The following is a 15,149-nucleotide window of genomic DNA, read 5'->3' on the forward strand; positions in this document are numbered from 1 at the left end:
CCTTGAGGGATTCTGACAACACAAGCTGTACCCAATGCAGGTAATTTTGCAAATTGGCCACCACACAACTAGCATGCGCACGGTGGTTGACCACGCTGTGATTGTGTGAACTGTGGCCACCATAATTGATGCTAAAGAAGGAATGATGTAGTACAGGATAGGGCTTCCCAATGTCCTTGTTACAGGTACCTTTTTGCTAACATTGGAGAACAATTTCAGTGACTGACTTCAAATATTTTGGCATTACAAGATACATTAGAGGGTCTGTTATTTATGAAAATAGTGCTCACGCTGAACAACGATCCCTGTGCCATGGTAGACTGGATCAGGCTCATTTATATTTAAAAATGCCTGACAATTTAGAAAGTTAAAATGATGCTGTTCGTTCTGTAATCTAAAATGGATGTGATCTTTAAATGTGCATACACAGGAAATAGGTTTTCAGAGTCACTAAATCAATGGCTACAACAACAAAAAATAAAGAATTCCTTACCAGGTAGGAAATAACGGAATAGGTTAAGATTATTTGTTCATATTGAAGGTGAGCAATTATTTGACATTTCTGTGGAAATTTGAGTGTGCACTAGAAGTATTCTAGCATCATGAATTAGATCCAAAAATGCCTCTTCTTACAAAAGGATTGTAAAGCTAGTGTACTGTTTGAGAAAATACACTACATCTACAAATGCTCTTTCGGTTACATAAGCAGAAGCATGATAACTCTTTACCCAGTGAGCCTCTCATAGTAATACACAATTTTTTCCACTAGCTCTTGCAGCTATCTAAATTCCAAGCATTGGTTCTAGCCCTATATTTTAGTTTATATTTGAAACTGAACATTAGCTGTGATCTTTGAACGGCAGACCACTAGCCCTGCAAAAAGATCAATCTGCTTTTGAAAATGAATTACTGAGCCCCTGCACCTGCAATCTTCAAACTGTTCTATTGCACTAAAGATGAAGTCACCAGCCAGAATTCACAGAAACCAATTTACTGAACAGTACTGCCTACTCATAAACAGTCATACAGAGTTCATAAGTTAACAACTGTATCCAAAAAAGCCCGAAACAGAATTGTTTCATCATTAAAATTTTTATTAATATATTTTTTATTTAAAGGAATAACATTTATTATGCCGATAGTCAAGGCTTACAGTTTCTATCTATTTTGCTGCAATGTAACAAAACTGCCTATTGCATATTTCTATAAACCAGATTACTACTGTGAAGAGAATACAAATAATTCAAAATCCACTAGCTGGAGGTGGCCCAAGTAAACAAGTCATTTGACTAGCTGATCAGGAAAAATGGTAGGATTTGTAATTTATCCAGCCTGCCTTTTTCTCAAAAGGATCACTTACTGTAACATGCAATACTCCATAAATAGAAGGAGCAGACTACACATACATCTTCATTATCATGATTCTAAATAATTTGAATCACTTATTCTTGTTAATCACATATAACACCTAAGTGGTTCTGTTCCGCCCAGGAAGTTCAGGATAATCTTCGGGTAAAAGAACATGATGACGACACGTTGGGCATGTACTATGCTCTTTAATCCATGTCCCAATACACTGCATAAAGCACAGAAAGATCTCATGAGCATTTCATTAAGACAACAATCACACAACGATCAGAGGTGGGCAACACTTTTTTTCAATTACAAGTTTCAAATGCTCAAAGCAGATAATGGTGATATGCAGCAATACTTTAAGCATAGCTTTGAATCTTTATATGGTATATAAAAATGCTGTGACATCTTCTGATATTGGTTAAACCCAAACTGCTGCAGCAAGCTCTGAAGCCAAGTTTCAAAAAATAATCAGAAGTGTACTCTTACTTTAAAAGGTTGCAAGCCACCATTTAATCACAGCTGTCATCTGATTAAAGAATACCATATTGATTCTTTGATTTTTAATATCAATTAATTAAAGGTACATATTGTCCATCTTCTAGGAAATCCTAGAAATGAAAGATAACTTACAAGTCATTGAAACCTATCATGCAGTGGTAGAAAGTAATAAAAATGGCGTTTTCCCCATTTATTACAGCTATACACTCAAACCAATACGTCCTGAACCTCCAACTGCAATTTAAACCTGTTTGTACCATTCCCAATGATGAGGGATTGGTAACTTATAATGCAATCAAACTACCCAACTAAAAGTGCTTTTTAATCAGCATACCAGTTCAAACATTTAAGCCTACAAACAATAGGTACTTCAGATGCTTCATTTCAAAAACAAGGCATAGGCTTCCAGTTCTTGATAAGTCCTACCTTTATCCTAAGTCATGATAAGTGCTACCTGTGAAAATTCATGGCCAATCCACATAGTCATAATTGGCTCTATACATGGATGCAAATACTTGGAAGTTGTATCCAAAGGTTATGTGAACAGAGGGCCACTTGCAGAATGAGGCTTTCCTGCCCTTTCCTCACTGCAGCTCCCGGAAAGCCTCTTCTGGAGGTTTTGGAAAGTCCTGTGATGTGGTGAATTGGGGTAAAGGTGGCAGCACAGGGTGGGGAGGGAAGGAAAGCTCTGTTGTGCAAGCAGCCTTCCACTCAAGTACCTTTTAGCTATCAACCATAGAAGCCATCAAGTTTGAGCAGTCTGTTCGTGCATACAGCGACACAGCAGCAATTGTTTCAAATAGGATTAGGATGATAACTTGAAAAAGTGGCCCTGCAATCTTAAGAAACTGCTATGGGCTTGTTACATTGCCATGTGATTAAACCCCTATACATGACTAAGTGGCTTGAGTCTGTGCACTGAAAAGCAAGTTCCAGGCGAAGCACTAACCTTGGGGTCAAGGCTGATTGAGTGGCAAGTCTGATTTTGCGTTCTACAATGTAACTCACGGTTTTGTTTTTTGCTCAATTTAACAAGTCACACAATACGTTCCTTCAGATTGCAAACAGGAGTCATGTCCACCCATGGGAACACATTTATGTGGGCAAAACAGGAATTGGATGCTAGTCAGCAGCAACTCTCCAATAATATCAGTTCTGGTTGTACTTCTTTATATTGTAGTTTTAAACTTCCGTATTTTATATTTTATGTAGTTTGTAGTTTTAATTTTTGTGAATTACCCAGAGAGCTTCAGCTATTGGGCGATGTAGAAATGAAATCAATGAATGAATAAATAGTTACGAGCAACAGAACTAATACAAGTTATTTTTCTGGACTGATGGTTCGGCTTACCATTTTGTGAAATCTGTGACCACAGTCCAGCACATGCAACACTGCTGAACTTAGTTCCTCGTAACATATTACACAGGTATCATTATCCTAGAAACAAACATACTTATAGTCATTTCAGAACAACTTTAAAAACTGGATTGTTACCGCACAGATATAAAATAAGCTGCAGACTCCCCCATTATTGTTGAATTTCATAGCCCATCGGTAGATCATATGCTTTACATGCATAGGTCTCCCCAGGATTTCTTGTTAACGGTGGCAGGTGCCCAAGACCCAGAAGAGTTGCTGCCAGAGAGTATAAAGAACTGGGCTAAGTGGACTAAAACAGCTTCGTTTGGGATACTATGGCAGCCGTGGGCAACTCAAAGGGAACTGGCAAACCTTTCCACTTCCTGCCCCCATCAAAAAAAAAAAAAATTTTTTTTAATAAGAACTTTAGAAATCGTTAGATCAGTCTTCTTGCTCTCCCTTTCTAGCCTCGCTGTTTCTATCCTGCCCCCAACTCTCTCACTGTTTCTCCCGCTCCTAGCCTCTAGCCTTGCTCTTTCTCTCCCCATCTACCTTGCTCCTTCCCAGCCTCTAGCCCCACTATTTCTCTTACCCCGCCCACCACTTTAGCTCATGTTTGCTTAAAAAGGCCCCCATGGCAGCCATTATGTAAGTATCACGAGCGGGTGGAGCTGGGGATGAGCGGGATGGTGATGGGTGGGCCAGGACAGACAGACAGGCACAAAAAGTACCATCAAGACCTACAGTGGCATCACTTGATTTCTTCCAGTTCGATTTCGATGTTCCTCCAACAGCTTTCCAAGGCGCCTGAATCGATTGAGATGGGAGGGTTGTTTTTATTGTGTTTTCATTAGCAAGTCTAGACTTAGATAGCTTAAGCACCGTTTGTCCTGACAGCTTCAATGTTTTTAAAGTCTGACTTCCACTCTGTGCTGAAGCACTGGGAGATGGCTTCTCAATTTTCCCTGAAGAGGGAAGAACCTGAAGAGAGAGAGATAAGGTATTAGCCATATATACTTAATTTATACCCTATTTTTCCACTACTCAGAGTAGCTAATAAAGATTAGAACAATATTACTATTTAATACAGAAGCTATAACATAAAACAAAAATTCAAGCCAGCAGTAAATGTTCAAAACCAACACCAGTAAAAGATTTCAACTGCCAAAACCAACAAATGTCTCTTGCGATGCCATTGGAAAGCCCATGAAAATGAACGTTTGGATGCTTCCCTGGCAAGGCATTCCAGATCCTCTAAGCTACCACAGAAAAGGCCCTATTCCACATAGTCAGTCCTCTACTCCCATACCAATGGGGTGTTCAACAGAACCTCTATGGGAAGAGACTCTCCCCAAAGTATTTAGTCCCAAGCTTTTGACGGGGCAATACTGTATCTTGAATTGGGGCACGGAACTAGTTGAATAGGCTCCCCCATCTTCTTACACCCAACATCAGCCAGGGTATTTTATATAAAATGCAATTCCACAGCTCCACACAGAGTCCGTTATAGTATCCAAGTCCTGAGGTTAGAAGAGCACAGATGACAGTGCCCAATCCCATGAAGCAAAATGGATAGACAGAGTATACCAATACAACTAAGAAAGAAGGGCTCTTGGCCCCTCTGATTTCCCCTTTAGAAAAGCCAGTTCCAGGAACACTCCCAAGACAATGTAGCTGATCTGATGGGGCCATGATTAGCCCACTGAGTATAGGTACCACTGGCCCCTGCTGCCAAAGACCCTCTGGATTAACCATCAGCGTTGCCCTCATCCTGTAAGGATGCAGCCTTGATTTGAGCCAAGCCCCACGGTTTTCATAGTAGACCACAGCATCCTGAGCTGTGCCAGACTGAAGGGGGAGGGATCGGCATGGATATTGGAAGTTACAGTCAAGCAGGAGTCCTCAGCACCAAAATAAAAGTCCAAGATCATTAGCTCAGCCAGGTAGTTCATTAGACTACAGGCTGTAAAGTACACTAACAGAACCCTCAATCAAACATGGATCTCCAACATCAGGCAAACACATACAGCCTGCTTTCACTGCTGAGCCCACGCTGAGGTAATATGCAAACAACACTGTTTATCACACAATCTCAGCCATGCAGAACATGATGCCATCCACAGCCTCAGAAGCAACACTGACATCATAATTCAAGATGCTGAGAAAGGAGGAGCTGTTGTCATCGTGAACAAGTTGGACCAAATACAGGAAGCTGAGAGGAAACTCCCTAACACTGTATTTTACAGTTCCCAAAAGGAATTTCCTACAGATGTACAGGGCCAAATCTACATGAACACACCTCAGGAGCGTCAACCAGGCATCTTCTTTGTGTACTACCCAAAATACACAAACCAGGTAACCCCAGATGCCCCATTTTCTCAAGTATTAGCATTATCACAGTTCAGATATTTGGAATTGGTAACAGATGGTCCAGTCTCAAACCATCTGCCACCAATTCTCCAAGCTACGCAAGAAGCACCTGAGGAAACTACAATCCATTGGCAATCTCCCAGAAAGCACTATCTTAGCTACCATAGATGTTGAGGTTCTCTATACCAACGTCCCTCACAGAAATGGACTACAAGCCATTAAGAACATCATTTCAGATGGGGCCACAGCACATCTAGCCACCAAACTCTGTCACTATGTTCATCCACAATTACTGGAGAGAACATATATCATCAGATCAATGGCACTGCCGTGGGTACTGGCATGGCCCCACAGTAGGCCAACATCTTCATGGCTGAGTTGGAACAGCATTTTCTCAACTCCTGTCCCCAAAAGCCTCGTCTCCGAAATTCATTGAGGCCATCTTTCTAACCTGGACTCATGGATAGAAGACCATGGTAATGTTCCACCAGGACTTCAATACCTTTCATTCCACTATCAACAACAGCGCAACTACCTAATGGTCATATAAACATCACCCTAATCAGAAACCTACAGACCACTAAATGCTTCCAGTTCCCAGCTAATGACACCACAAAACCCATAGCCTACAGCAAACCCTATGACAGAACCACATCTGCTCAAGTCTATCAGACAGAGACATACAGCTTAAGAATCTAAATCAGACATTTCTCAAGACTACAATGCAGCACATTTCCTCCCAAAATTACATCTTTTCCTCCCCTGCTATGCCATGAAAAAGGCAAAAGAATATTGCCATTTGGATTTGGTTGAAAGTACCACTTATCCCACCTCACTGTTACACTACATTTTATGACTGCTTTTTTGTGTCCACTTATGAGCAAGCATTTTAGGTTAATTACCTTTTTCTTGTTTGGATGATCCAGAATAAATTCTGTTACCCTGCTAAGGAGCTCATCTGTGCTCAGCTTGTTTTTATTCTTGACTTTCACTTCTTTTATGAAATTCTCTAAATCTGCCCTGCAGAAGAGAAGAGGAAGAATCAACATGAGTTTTGTAACAGCAACACATCTTAGAATACACAATATTGCAAGAAGCTTTAGTTCCATTTTAGCTCCACCCCACCCCTGAGGAAATCTGAATCTTTAAACACACACACTTCCAAAAAATAAATAAATCCTGTCAATGCTCAACTGTAATTTCTTCCTCATCCTAGAGCATGCTGGAGATAGATATCCTATTTTTGCACTATTTTCCAATTGGCCGTCTTTAGATAAAATTAATCAAAGTCCCAGTCTTGAGTTCAAAAGATGGCTGTTCAGCATAACAACAGTCCGAAGGAATGATTAATTTCTTCAAGCTGCTTTAGATGAATTTACACAAGGATCAGGTAGCACATACTTTAAACCACAGGTGGGGAACCTCCGGCCCTCCCGGGGTCTCAGTCTGACACCCTGGGTTTTCCTGGATGGCCACATTGTCTTCCCCTGGCTCACCACCTTTTCCCTAACCATCAATCATTGGGTGCTTTCCTGGCTTTTGAGTAGTCTTTCCTCCATTCTAAAAGGTTGAAATGCCTATCCTAGATACGGGCAGGAAGAGCTTTAACCTAAAATATACTATTTTTGGTATTTTGGCCCTACCCCTTTGCCTTCACCTCCACCCACCACTGAAACCTGTTCCCCCTAGTGCTTCTCTAAAATTGAATTTCGCACTAAGACTGAAAGAGGTTCCTTACCCCTGCTCTAAACACAGGCAAAACAAGAAGGCTCAGTTCAGACAACACATTAGTCAACTCAATGGTTGAGTTTTAGGAGGTACTCCCCACACAACATGTTCAAACTACACCATAGAATGACTGGGCTACCGTGGAGTTGAGTAAAATTCACCATGATGTTTGATTGACAGTTCCCTCACCCCCTCTTCACCCCTGGTGCTTCCTATGGTATCCCATCAGCCATTGCTGAAAAAAAAATCCTTGCAGCTCTCCTAGAACGGCACTCGCTCCTTTCGCCAGTCTTTCCAGGGAACTCTGTAGGCAGTGGGAAAAGTCAACGCAATGCAATGGAAAACTCCACGGAGCCCTCCACACAACACAACGGTTGTGCAGGAACTCTCCTCTGTACAGCGTGGATATTCTGCGTGAAATGTTTTCCCCAAAAAAATGTGGGGTGCAGTTTTCCCGCAAGACAACACAATTTTATTTATTTATTTATTACATTTATATATCACCTCACAGCCGAAGCTCTCTGGGCAGTTAACAAAAGTTAAAACAGTAAACATTAAAAAGTATACAAAATTTAAAAACCATCAGAAACATAAAAACAACAGTATCCTGGCTCAACTCTACCATGGAGTTCTGAAACCACCATTGAGAAACCTGTTGTCTGAACTGAGCCAAAATATAACAGATGATCAGCAATATTAAGCCCCTCAGGAGATACTAGAAACCGGGAATGAATAATAAATAATTTGAACACTATGGCAATTGAATAATATCAGAATCCTGAGTGACTCTGTCCTAGTTTCACCAACTTATGGAAAGTTATGGATAAATAATGGGACCACCCTCCTGTGGTTGGTGACACAAAGGCATGTGGACCCCAAGGCACTGGTGCCAAGCTCTGAACTGCGTGTATCTCAATGGTTTGCAGCACACTCTCAGGCAAAGCCCACAACTGAACAAACCCCAAAGAACAGATGCTGCTCATGGGAAACACCAGAAAGGCTGTTTTAAGTCCTTCTACAGCAGGAGTGCAGAATGACTTTTGCATGGGGGGGGGCACATAACCCACCCCCCAGCCCTTCATGGCCACATTCACCTAACATTATTTGCACTGGGTGGAACTTCTACTGGGCATTTGGGCCAGCAACCAGCTTTCAGTGTGCGCAGGCATTCCGCCTTAAGCCAAACTAGACTAGCCCCCATCGTTCCTCTGATGGGGAATGACAGACTAGGTCGGCTCTCCCATCTTCCTGCTCCCTTGCTGCAATGGGGGAATGAGGTGGGGCGTGTGAAGGAGTGGCTGGCTTCCGGTCACTGCTCTGACTGAGGAGCAAAAGGGGCTCAATCAGCTTTGCATGCCCCACCTCCTTCCTGCAAGAAGGAAGGATGCATGAACTTTCCCTGTGGGGAAGAAGATGCGAGGGGGACTGGAGCAGGCAGGGGCCATCAGAGCCTGCTTCAGTTGGAACCCGCCCCCGCCCCCAGGCTAACATCTTCATCCTGTGGGGAAGAAGGAGGAGCTGTTGGGTTTGCCCCTCCATTGGGAGATGAGAGGACGGAGCAAGGCCTTCCCACCAGCCTTAACAGTCTCCTTAATTTCTTTTTATTTTCTCCCTCTTCCCTCCCCATCCCCTTTTCCTTGTGTGTCATGTCTTTTTTAGAACGTAAGCCTGAGGGTAGGGACTGTCTTCTTTATTGATAAATTGTAAGCCGCTCCGAGAGCCTTTTGGCTGAGGTGCGGGATAAAAATACTCTAAAATAAGTAAATGAAGGAGAAGCAGCAGGTTCCCCTTTGCTTCTCTGACAGCAAGGAGGCGGGGTGGGCTAAGCAGAAGGGGACTCACCCAGATGTGGGAAGAACGCCTGCTTTCTGGGGCATGGGCGAATCGCAGCACTGACCACCCCTCATTCCTGCTGCTATCTCTGGTCTTAGATCAGAGTTAGCAGCAGCTGAGGGGTGTTGGGACTTGCCTGTGTGCAGGGGGTGCGGTCACCCCATCATCCCTCCGTTGCCATCTCTGATCTGAGATAACATGCACCAACAGGGGACTCTCCACTGTTATCTCCAATCTGAGATTGGAGATAGCGACTGATGGATGACCTCTGAGGGGATTCCTCGAGGGTAACCCCACAAGACTGCATCTGCCTGATTGAAGGCTGGATTATGCCCACGGGCCGGAGGTTCTGCACTCCTGTTCTACAAGCTGTTATTTTTTAATACAGAAAAACATACACTAGGAAGAAAACAAAAGTAGTTTCTGTACCACATTATTGTTTCTGAAGATTTGTGCCAATGTATGTTTTATAACATTTAAATTCAGGGGAAAGTTGGCAGCCTTTCAGTAGGAAGAAAAAAGAGGAGGTCTCCAACTGAACTGTGAACCATCAGCCTTTTAACATTTTTCCCCATGGAGAAATACCTTGTATGGTGTGGAAATATAGTTCTAAGTTGGTCAATGATAGATGCTTTTGGAAGTGGTAGTTTCCTTATGGCTTTAACATGGTCCAACCAGGCAGCTGCTGCTGGCTCTTCCAGAGTGCTGTGTTGTAGCTGGATATCCTGAATAGGTGTTTTGGAGTTCCTGGGTGGCCGGGGTAGACATACTTGATCAGAAAGCACGTTTCCTCTGAATTCAGGGGGTGCTTCTCCCAAATCTTTATTGGCAGAAGAGGGCCTAGGACCTTTACTAGACATTTTATTTCCACTATGCATGTTAAATGTGGAGTGCAGAGGACTGTTATCATTAACACTTGAAAACGGAGCAAACAAGCTGGAGGGCAGGTGCGGCGCTGCAGCCGAACACATCACGATGGCTGGATCGTTAATAGGAGGCCTCTCATGCGCTGCCTGGAGAAAATACCATAAAATAAGGTGAGAAATATGTATTCAGCAGAATTTTCAAGCATTCTAGAAGTGTTTTTGCCCTTTCAGAGATTGCTTTGTCTTCATGACAAAACTGGACACTAAAAGTTAATACAAAAGACACGGCTTCAGTTTCATCTGCGTTACCCAGGCAGTCATTCGTTTATATGCCTATCATGATTTTCGCAACACTACTGTGCTTATGGAGAAGAGTTTAAAGCTATATTCCCTCTCCTCATATTGTTCCATAGGTGCCAAATCTATCAGCAAAACAGGGCCTGCAGTGTTCTGTCAAAGAATGTTAGCACATTCCTGCCTTTCACTCTGCTGTAAAATTAATCAAGTACTGAATCATCATAGCCTTCTTCGCACTTCACTGACCCTGGGCTCTTTAATGAAGCTCTTGTGTTGTGGCAACTTGGGTCGAAAAGTTGAAGGCAAGAAGATGGGAGATGACTTTCTGCCTGCTTCACCTCCCTTCCACTCTTCAAGAAAGTGGTAATGGCTCCAGTAACCAACTCCTTGGAGTCGTGCCTCATCAAAGGAAAGGCAACGGCAGGAAACCATTAGGAGGTGGCACTATGATTCCTCTATCCCCTATCACATGGGAAGTTCTGATATATATATATGCATTAAGGATGGATGAAAGTCAACTTTAGTTTCTCTCAAATTCTGCTTTTCATTACCTGAAGTCCATTTGAACCCATTTCCACATCAGTTTGCGAATTGAAAAGTCTGCATGAAAATTCATATGCACTTTTATGTGTATTTCTCCCAATACATTATTATTGAAAGCAAATCGCCCTAAATAATTTGTTTGTATTTTTTTTCACCAATACACGTATGTGTACTTTTGTGCGCATCTTTAATTGGAGACCTGGAGAGCAAAATTTGGAAAAGTGCAAGTATTGAAATATAACTGCATTTTGGGTTCATGTATTGATTCAGGAAGTGTGATTTAAGTCAGTTTGCATTAAAACGCGAACTGAACAAATTTCTTCCCAATTTCTAATATGCATACTGTCTTTTTAAATACATTGGCTAGACTTAAGAGTGCCTAACACTTTAGACACCTCAAAATATATCATGCTGAAAATTTAATGGTCATTAGTTTTGAAGCAAAACATCTACAAAATACTTACTGATAGATCAGTAGGAGGCTGAATTTCTGCAATTTCTACTGGGGATATACTACTGAGAAAGGCACCATTTTTCACCATACAAATTCTTTCTTCAAACTCTCTCTGCAGAAAGGAGGAACGGGGATATTTAAAATGCTGCAGTTTGATCTCGCTACAAATGGTAAATTACCTATTAATATTCATCTTAAGGCCAGATAATCAAATCTAGCAATAGGATCTATATAGATGGACAACTGATTTTCTAGATAAATGTCCCACGTGGAACTATTCCAGGCTTCATATGGACTTCCACTGATTTCAAGATAGGCTTCCTCACAAGCACGAATTTGACTAATTTCATATCATTGCATGTTTAAGATGCATGCATTACTCAAAGTGGTCAAAACAAACAGTATAAAGAGGGTGTTTTTGGGGTATGAAAAGAAATTCACACTTTGTTTAATAAGCTAAAATAAAAACAAACTTCATGCATGCAGTCACTTTGCTCCTCCCTTAGAGCATTGGGGAAACAAGCCTGCAAATCGCTGTTACATACAGCTTCCCGTTATTTCCAAACCGGTAATATCTAAAGAATTTCTGTCTTACAAGTGTTTATAGTAGACATACCTCTGCTTTTCCGATTTCTTCCTTGATGTTGGAAATAAAGGACTCCCAAGAATCAATTTGTAATTTTGATTGAGGTACTGTGGAACGACTGAAAAACCACACATTTTTAGTTCCAAACCATTGTGATCATTTGACATTAACAGTATCTCCAAGAAAAGAAAAGAAAAAGCTACCCCGAAATTATTGTCTAGCAATATTATCCATAGAAAATACTGTGAATATTAGTTCAACACAACTGTAGACAAGATGCCAAATATGTATACCCAGCAATTGGGAGTGAACGCTATAACCCAAAATGGTCTGAAGTACTGGAATGTGTAACATTTTAAAACATTCAATCCAGTTAATTTTCAGTTCTCTAAACAGAGGGCTAGTTCATTAGTCTGAAATGGGATATTGGTACTTATGGAGTACCTATCCCAGAAAGAGTTATCTCCTATTGCTAGATGGCAGGAACCTTGTGACTTTGCTTTTTGCATTATGCTCCCCCCCCAAAAACTCATCCTCCTCAGCTTCAGTCAGAACAAAAAAACAATACTGGTGATTCTTTTGAAGGATTATTCAGGAACTCTTGTTTAATTGCATCTGTTGGTAGTATGCTCATATATTCTAAGGCATACCTGGTCATGAACTTAAGGTATTTTAGATTGGCTTCTGCATTTGTTGCTCTTCTGTGTAATTTAAATAATTCAGTCTCTTTCCAGTTTTCAAGCACTGACACCTAAAATGAAATTCACTGAGTTTAAATCAAAACATTTAGCTGAACAAAATATAGAATAACCCTTAATTCTATATGGTACAATCCATCCTAAACATTTTCACTCCCTCATCTTCCCATAACACAATTATGTTTAATGATTCTTCATGGCCCTAGCTGCTGCTATGTCCTAAATACTTGGCTTTTATTTTGTTCCTCAATACTATAACAGAGCTTATGTTTTGAATTCACAATTTATTTGACAGCAAGAGCATTCTGCTCATCTAGATGTACACAGATGATACTGAGATGATGTTAAGTCTGTAATAATACCTATTCATTATGAATTCAGATGATGTTGAGGTTACTTAATGTATTGTAGCAAACCATTAAAACAGCAAGTATAAAAACTGAATTTAAATTAATATAATGACTTACAGTCTAAAACAGGATGTAATGGAGGCTTACATTGAATCCAAACAAAAATTACTGCAAGGTGGGATCTTTAAAATATTATACCAATATAAAAGCAAAAATATTGTGAGACTGCATAGGATTAATCACAAACGAAAAGCAGAAACTGGCCAGACAAAAGTAGTGAAAGGATGATCCAAAATTTCATCTAAATAAGAACTTTTTGAACCAAATTATAAAAGCTTTCTAGAGAACTGGATTGACAGGCGTCTTTCAGCAGAGTTCTTTGAGGTATGTGTAATATACATTCATACTTAAGAAATATTCAACAGAACCTTGTATGATTTCCCACACTAAACAGAGAACCACTCAAAACTATGTTTCAAAACACAATTTTAAAAAGTACAAAATATTTAAAGATTATTTTATAGTTTATAAAACATTTAAAAGGCAGTCACTTCTAATACATGGAGGAAACTAGATAGAAAACATGCAAGAGGATCTTGTCCATATGCAGTGTTCTGAGGTTCACAGGGTATTGGCAAACTCCACATTACATGTTTAGAACACTCTTTTAGAACAGTCACAGTATCACATCAAGTATGAAACTTGTAGGCAAGCATAACAAGTTGTGAAGATAATGATCAGTGGGCAGGAATTTATGAGACATTCAAGCAAACAAGGTTCTAGCAAGTATGGTTTACCTCTGCTGCAATAGCTCGCTTAACACACTCCTGGTGGTCGTTGTGGCTCTTCTTTATCAGTTCCTCCATTTTTACTTTTTCATTTTCAGACTTATTACTGTGGAGTAAATTCAATGGTTAACACATGTTGTTCCTGCACATCTTGCAAGACTGAATTAAACATTTTAAAAAATAGCTTAAAATTAGTAAAGTATTAGTATATACAAAAGGCAACACACAATGGGCCTGTTCAGAAGACACCTTAAACCCTGCTGGTTAAGCCTTTTGGTTAAGCAGCAGGGTTTAAGGTGTCTTGTACAACGTGTTTTGCTAAACCCTGTGCACTCACTAACTCCAGTTGGACCGTCTGCAGCAGAGTTAGCAGCTCTAACCATGGCTTAAAGTGTTGTGTGTGACAGCATGGCTTGTGGTTAGTGCTAACCCCAGAGAACCAGAGTTTCGCTAACCACAGAGTGTTTCTAATGTCCAATAGAAGAGAAGTTATACAGAAAACTTAAGCTTACCTGATCTCAAGGAAGTCATCCAAAAATCGTTTGTAGTGCTTATTCTTCTCATCAATATTTTTCATGTATCTGTTTGTATACATGCAAGTTTTAGGAAAAAGAAGGCTAAAGTCAGAAAATACACCTATACCAAACAAGATTGGTTAACTGTGTGAACCATACCCAACCTTCAGGTTTTTGGAAGCAGGCAACCAGTTTAATAATTTACTAATTAAATTGGCTACAATGTGCATCCACAGAAAGTGTAACATCCTGCAGTGGAAATTGGATGAGAATCAAGCAAGACAACCAGATAAAAAAGTAGTCGTGGATCAATAGCAGCAAGCATGAATGCAGCGGGGGAGTTGAGTAGCACCACTGATTTCATGAAATATTCACATAGCCCCATGATGGCACTGTAACATAATGAGTAAAGACAAATAATAATCCTATTATCGCCACTGCCTTGTGTCAATCTTTCCTTCACAACACCAGGTAAAAACAAGAGTGGCACACCATTAAAGTTTAGACACCTTATAGCAAACCTGACTAAGCTGTCTGTACGTGCATTGGAGACTGCCCCTCCTTTGGATGCAAGCAAGTTTCAATCTCCATATCAATGCTAGCTTTTTACAGCAGAAATGGAGAAGCAGCATCTTTAGTAAGAGGGATAGTTGCCAGCTTTAAGGCAACAAAATTTGAAACTTACAAAACCTGTGTGAATCCATCCCCTCCCACAGCCCACAAACCAGTCTTACTTTCAGAATAAACTTACATTTCATTGGTTTCTGTTAACTTCCTTACTTTATTCTTTCCTACTTTTAATCCCTCTTGATTTTCTTTTTTCTCCTGTTGCCATCTTTTCATCTCCATATCTACGTCTTGGTGAAACCAATCCAGTTCTCTCTTGGTGAGCTATAAAGCAAGAGAG

At 40.6% G+C, this 15,149-nt stretch overlaps 2 protein-coding genes across 3 annotated transcripts in view; one reads left to right on the forward strand and one right to left on the reverse strand.

The window, feature by feature from the left end:
• Positions 1-1,073: 1,073 nt before the first annotated feature.
• The window catches only part of TTC3 (tetratricopeptide repeat domain 3), a 79,823-nt gene continuing 65,747 nt past the window's right edge, over positions 1,074-15,149 (reverse strand). Inside the window, exons 36-46 of one of the 2 annotated variants that reach the window (XM_063126634.1) lie at positions 14,994-15,133; positions 14,240-14,308; positions 13,737-13,833; positions 12,542-12,642; positions 11,922-12,009; positions 11,316-11,417; positions 9,731-10,158; positions 6,487-6,604; positions 3,959-4,195; positions 3,206-3,292; positions 1,074-1,576 (exon numbers count right to left, since the gene is read on the reverse strand). In XM_063126634.1, coding sequence (XP_062982704.1) covers positions 1,469-1,576; positions 3,206-3,292; positions 3,959-4,195; positions 6,487-6,604; positions 9,731-10,158; positions 11,316-11,417; positions 11,922-12,009; positions 12,542-12,642; positions 13,737-13,833; positions 14,240-14,308; positions 14,994-15,133 — 1,575 coding nt within the window. In that variant the 3' untranslated portion in view covers positions 1,074-1,468. Of the gene's footprint in view, positions 1,577-3,205; positions 3,293-3,958; positions 4,196-6,486; positions 6,605-9,730; positions 10,159-11,311; positions 11,418-11,921; positions 12,010-12,541; positions 12,643-13,736; positions 13,834-14,239; positions 14,309-14,993; positions 15,134-15,149 lie in introns of both variants that reach the window. The other variant, XM_063126633.1, reaches the window with a different exon arrangement.
• Positions 11,506-15,149, forward strand: part of PIGP (phosphatidylinositol glycan anchor biosynthesis class P) — a 76,763-nt gene continuing 73,119 nt past the window's right edge. Inside the window, exon 1 of the mRNA XM_063126643.1 lies at positions 11,506-11,515. The gene's annotated coding sequence lies outside the window, so the exon portion shown is untranslated. The remainder of the gene's footprint in view (positions 11,516-15,149) is intronic.

Source organism: Elgaria multicarinata, chromosome 5 (assembly GCF_023053635.1).
Source record: "Elgaria multicarinata webbii isolate HBS135686 ecotype San Diego chromosome 5, rElgMul1.1.pri, whole genome shotgun sequence".
In the NCBI taxonomy this organism is placed as follows: Eukaryota; Metazoa; Chordata; class Lepidosauria; order Squamata; family Anguidae; genus Elgaria; species Elgaria multicarinata.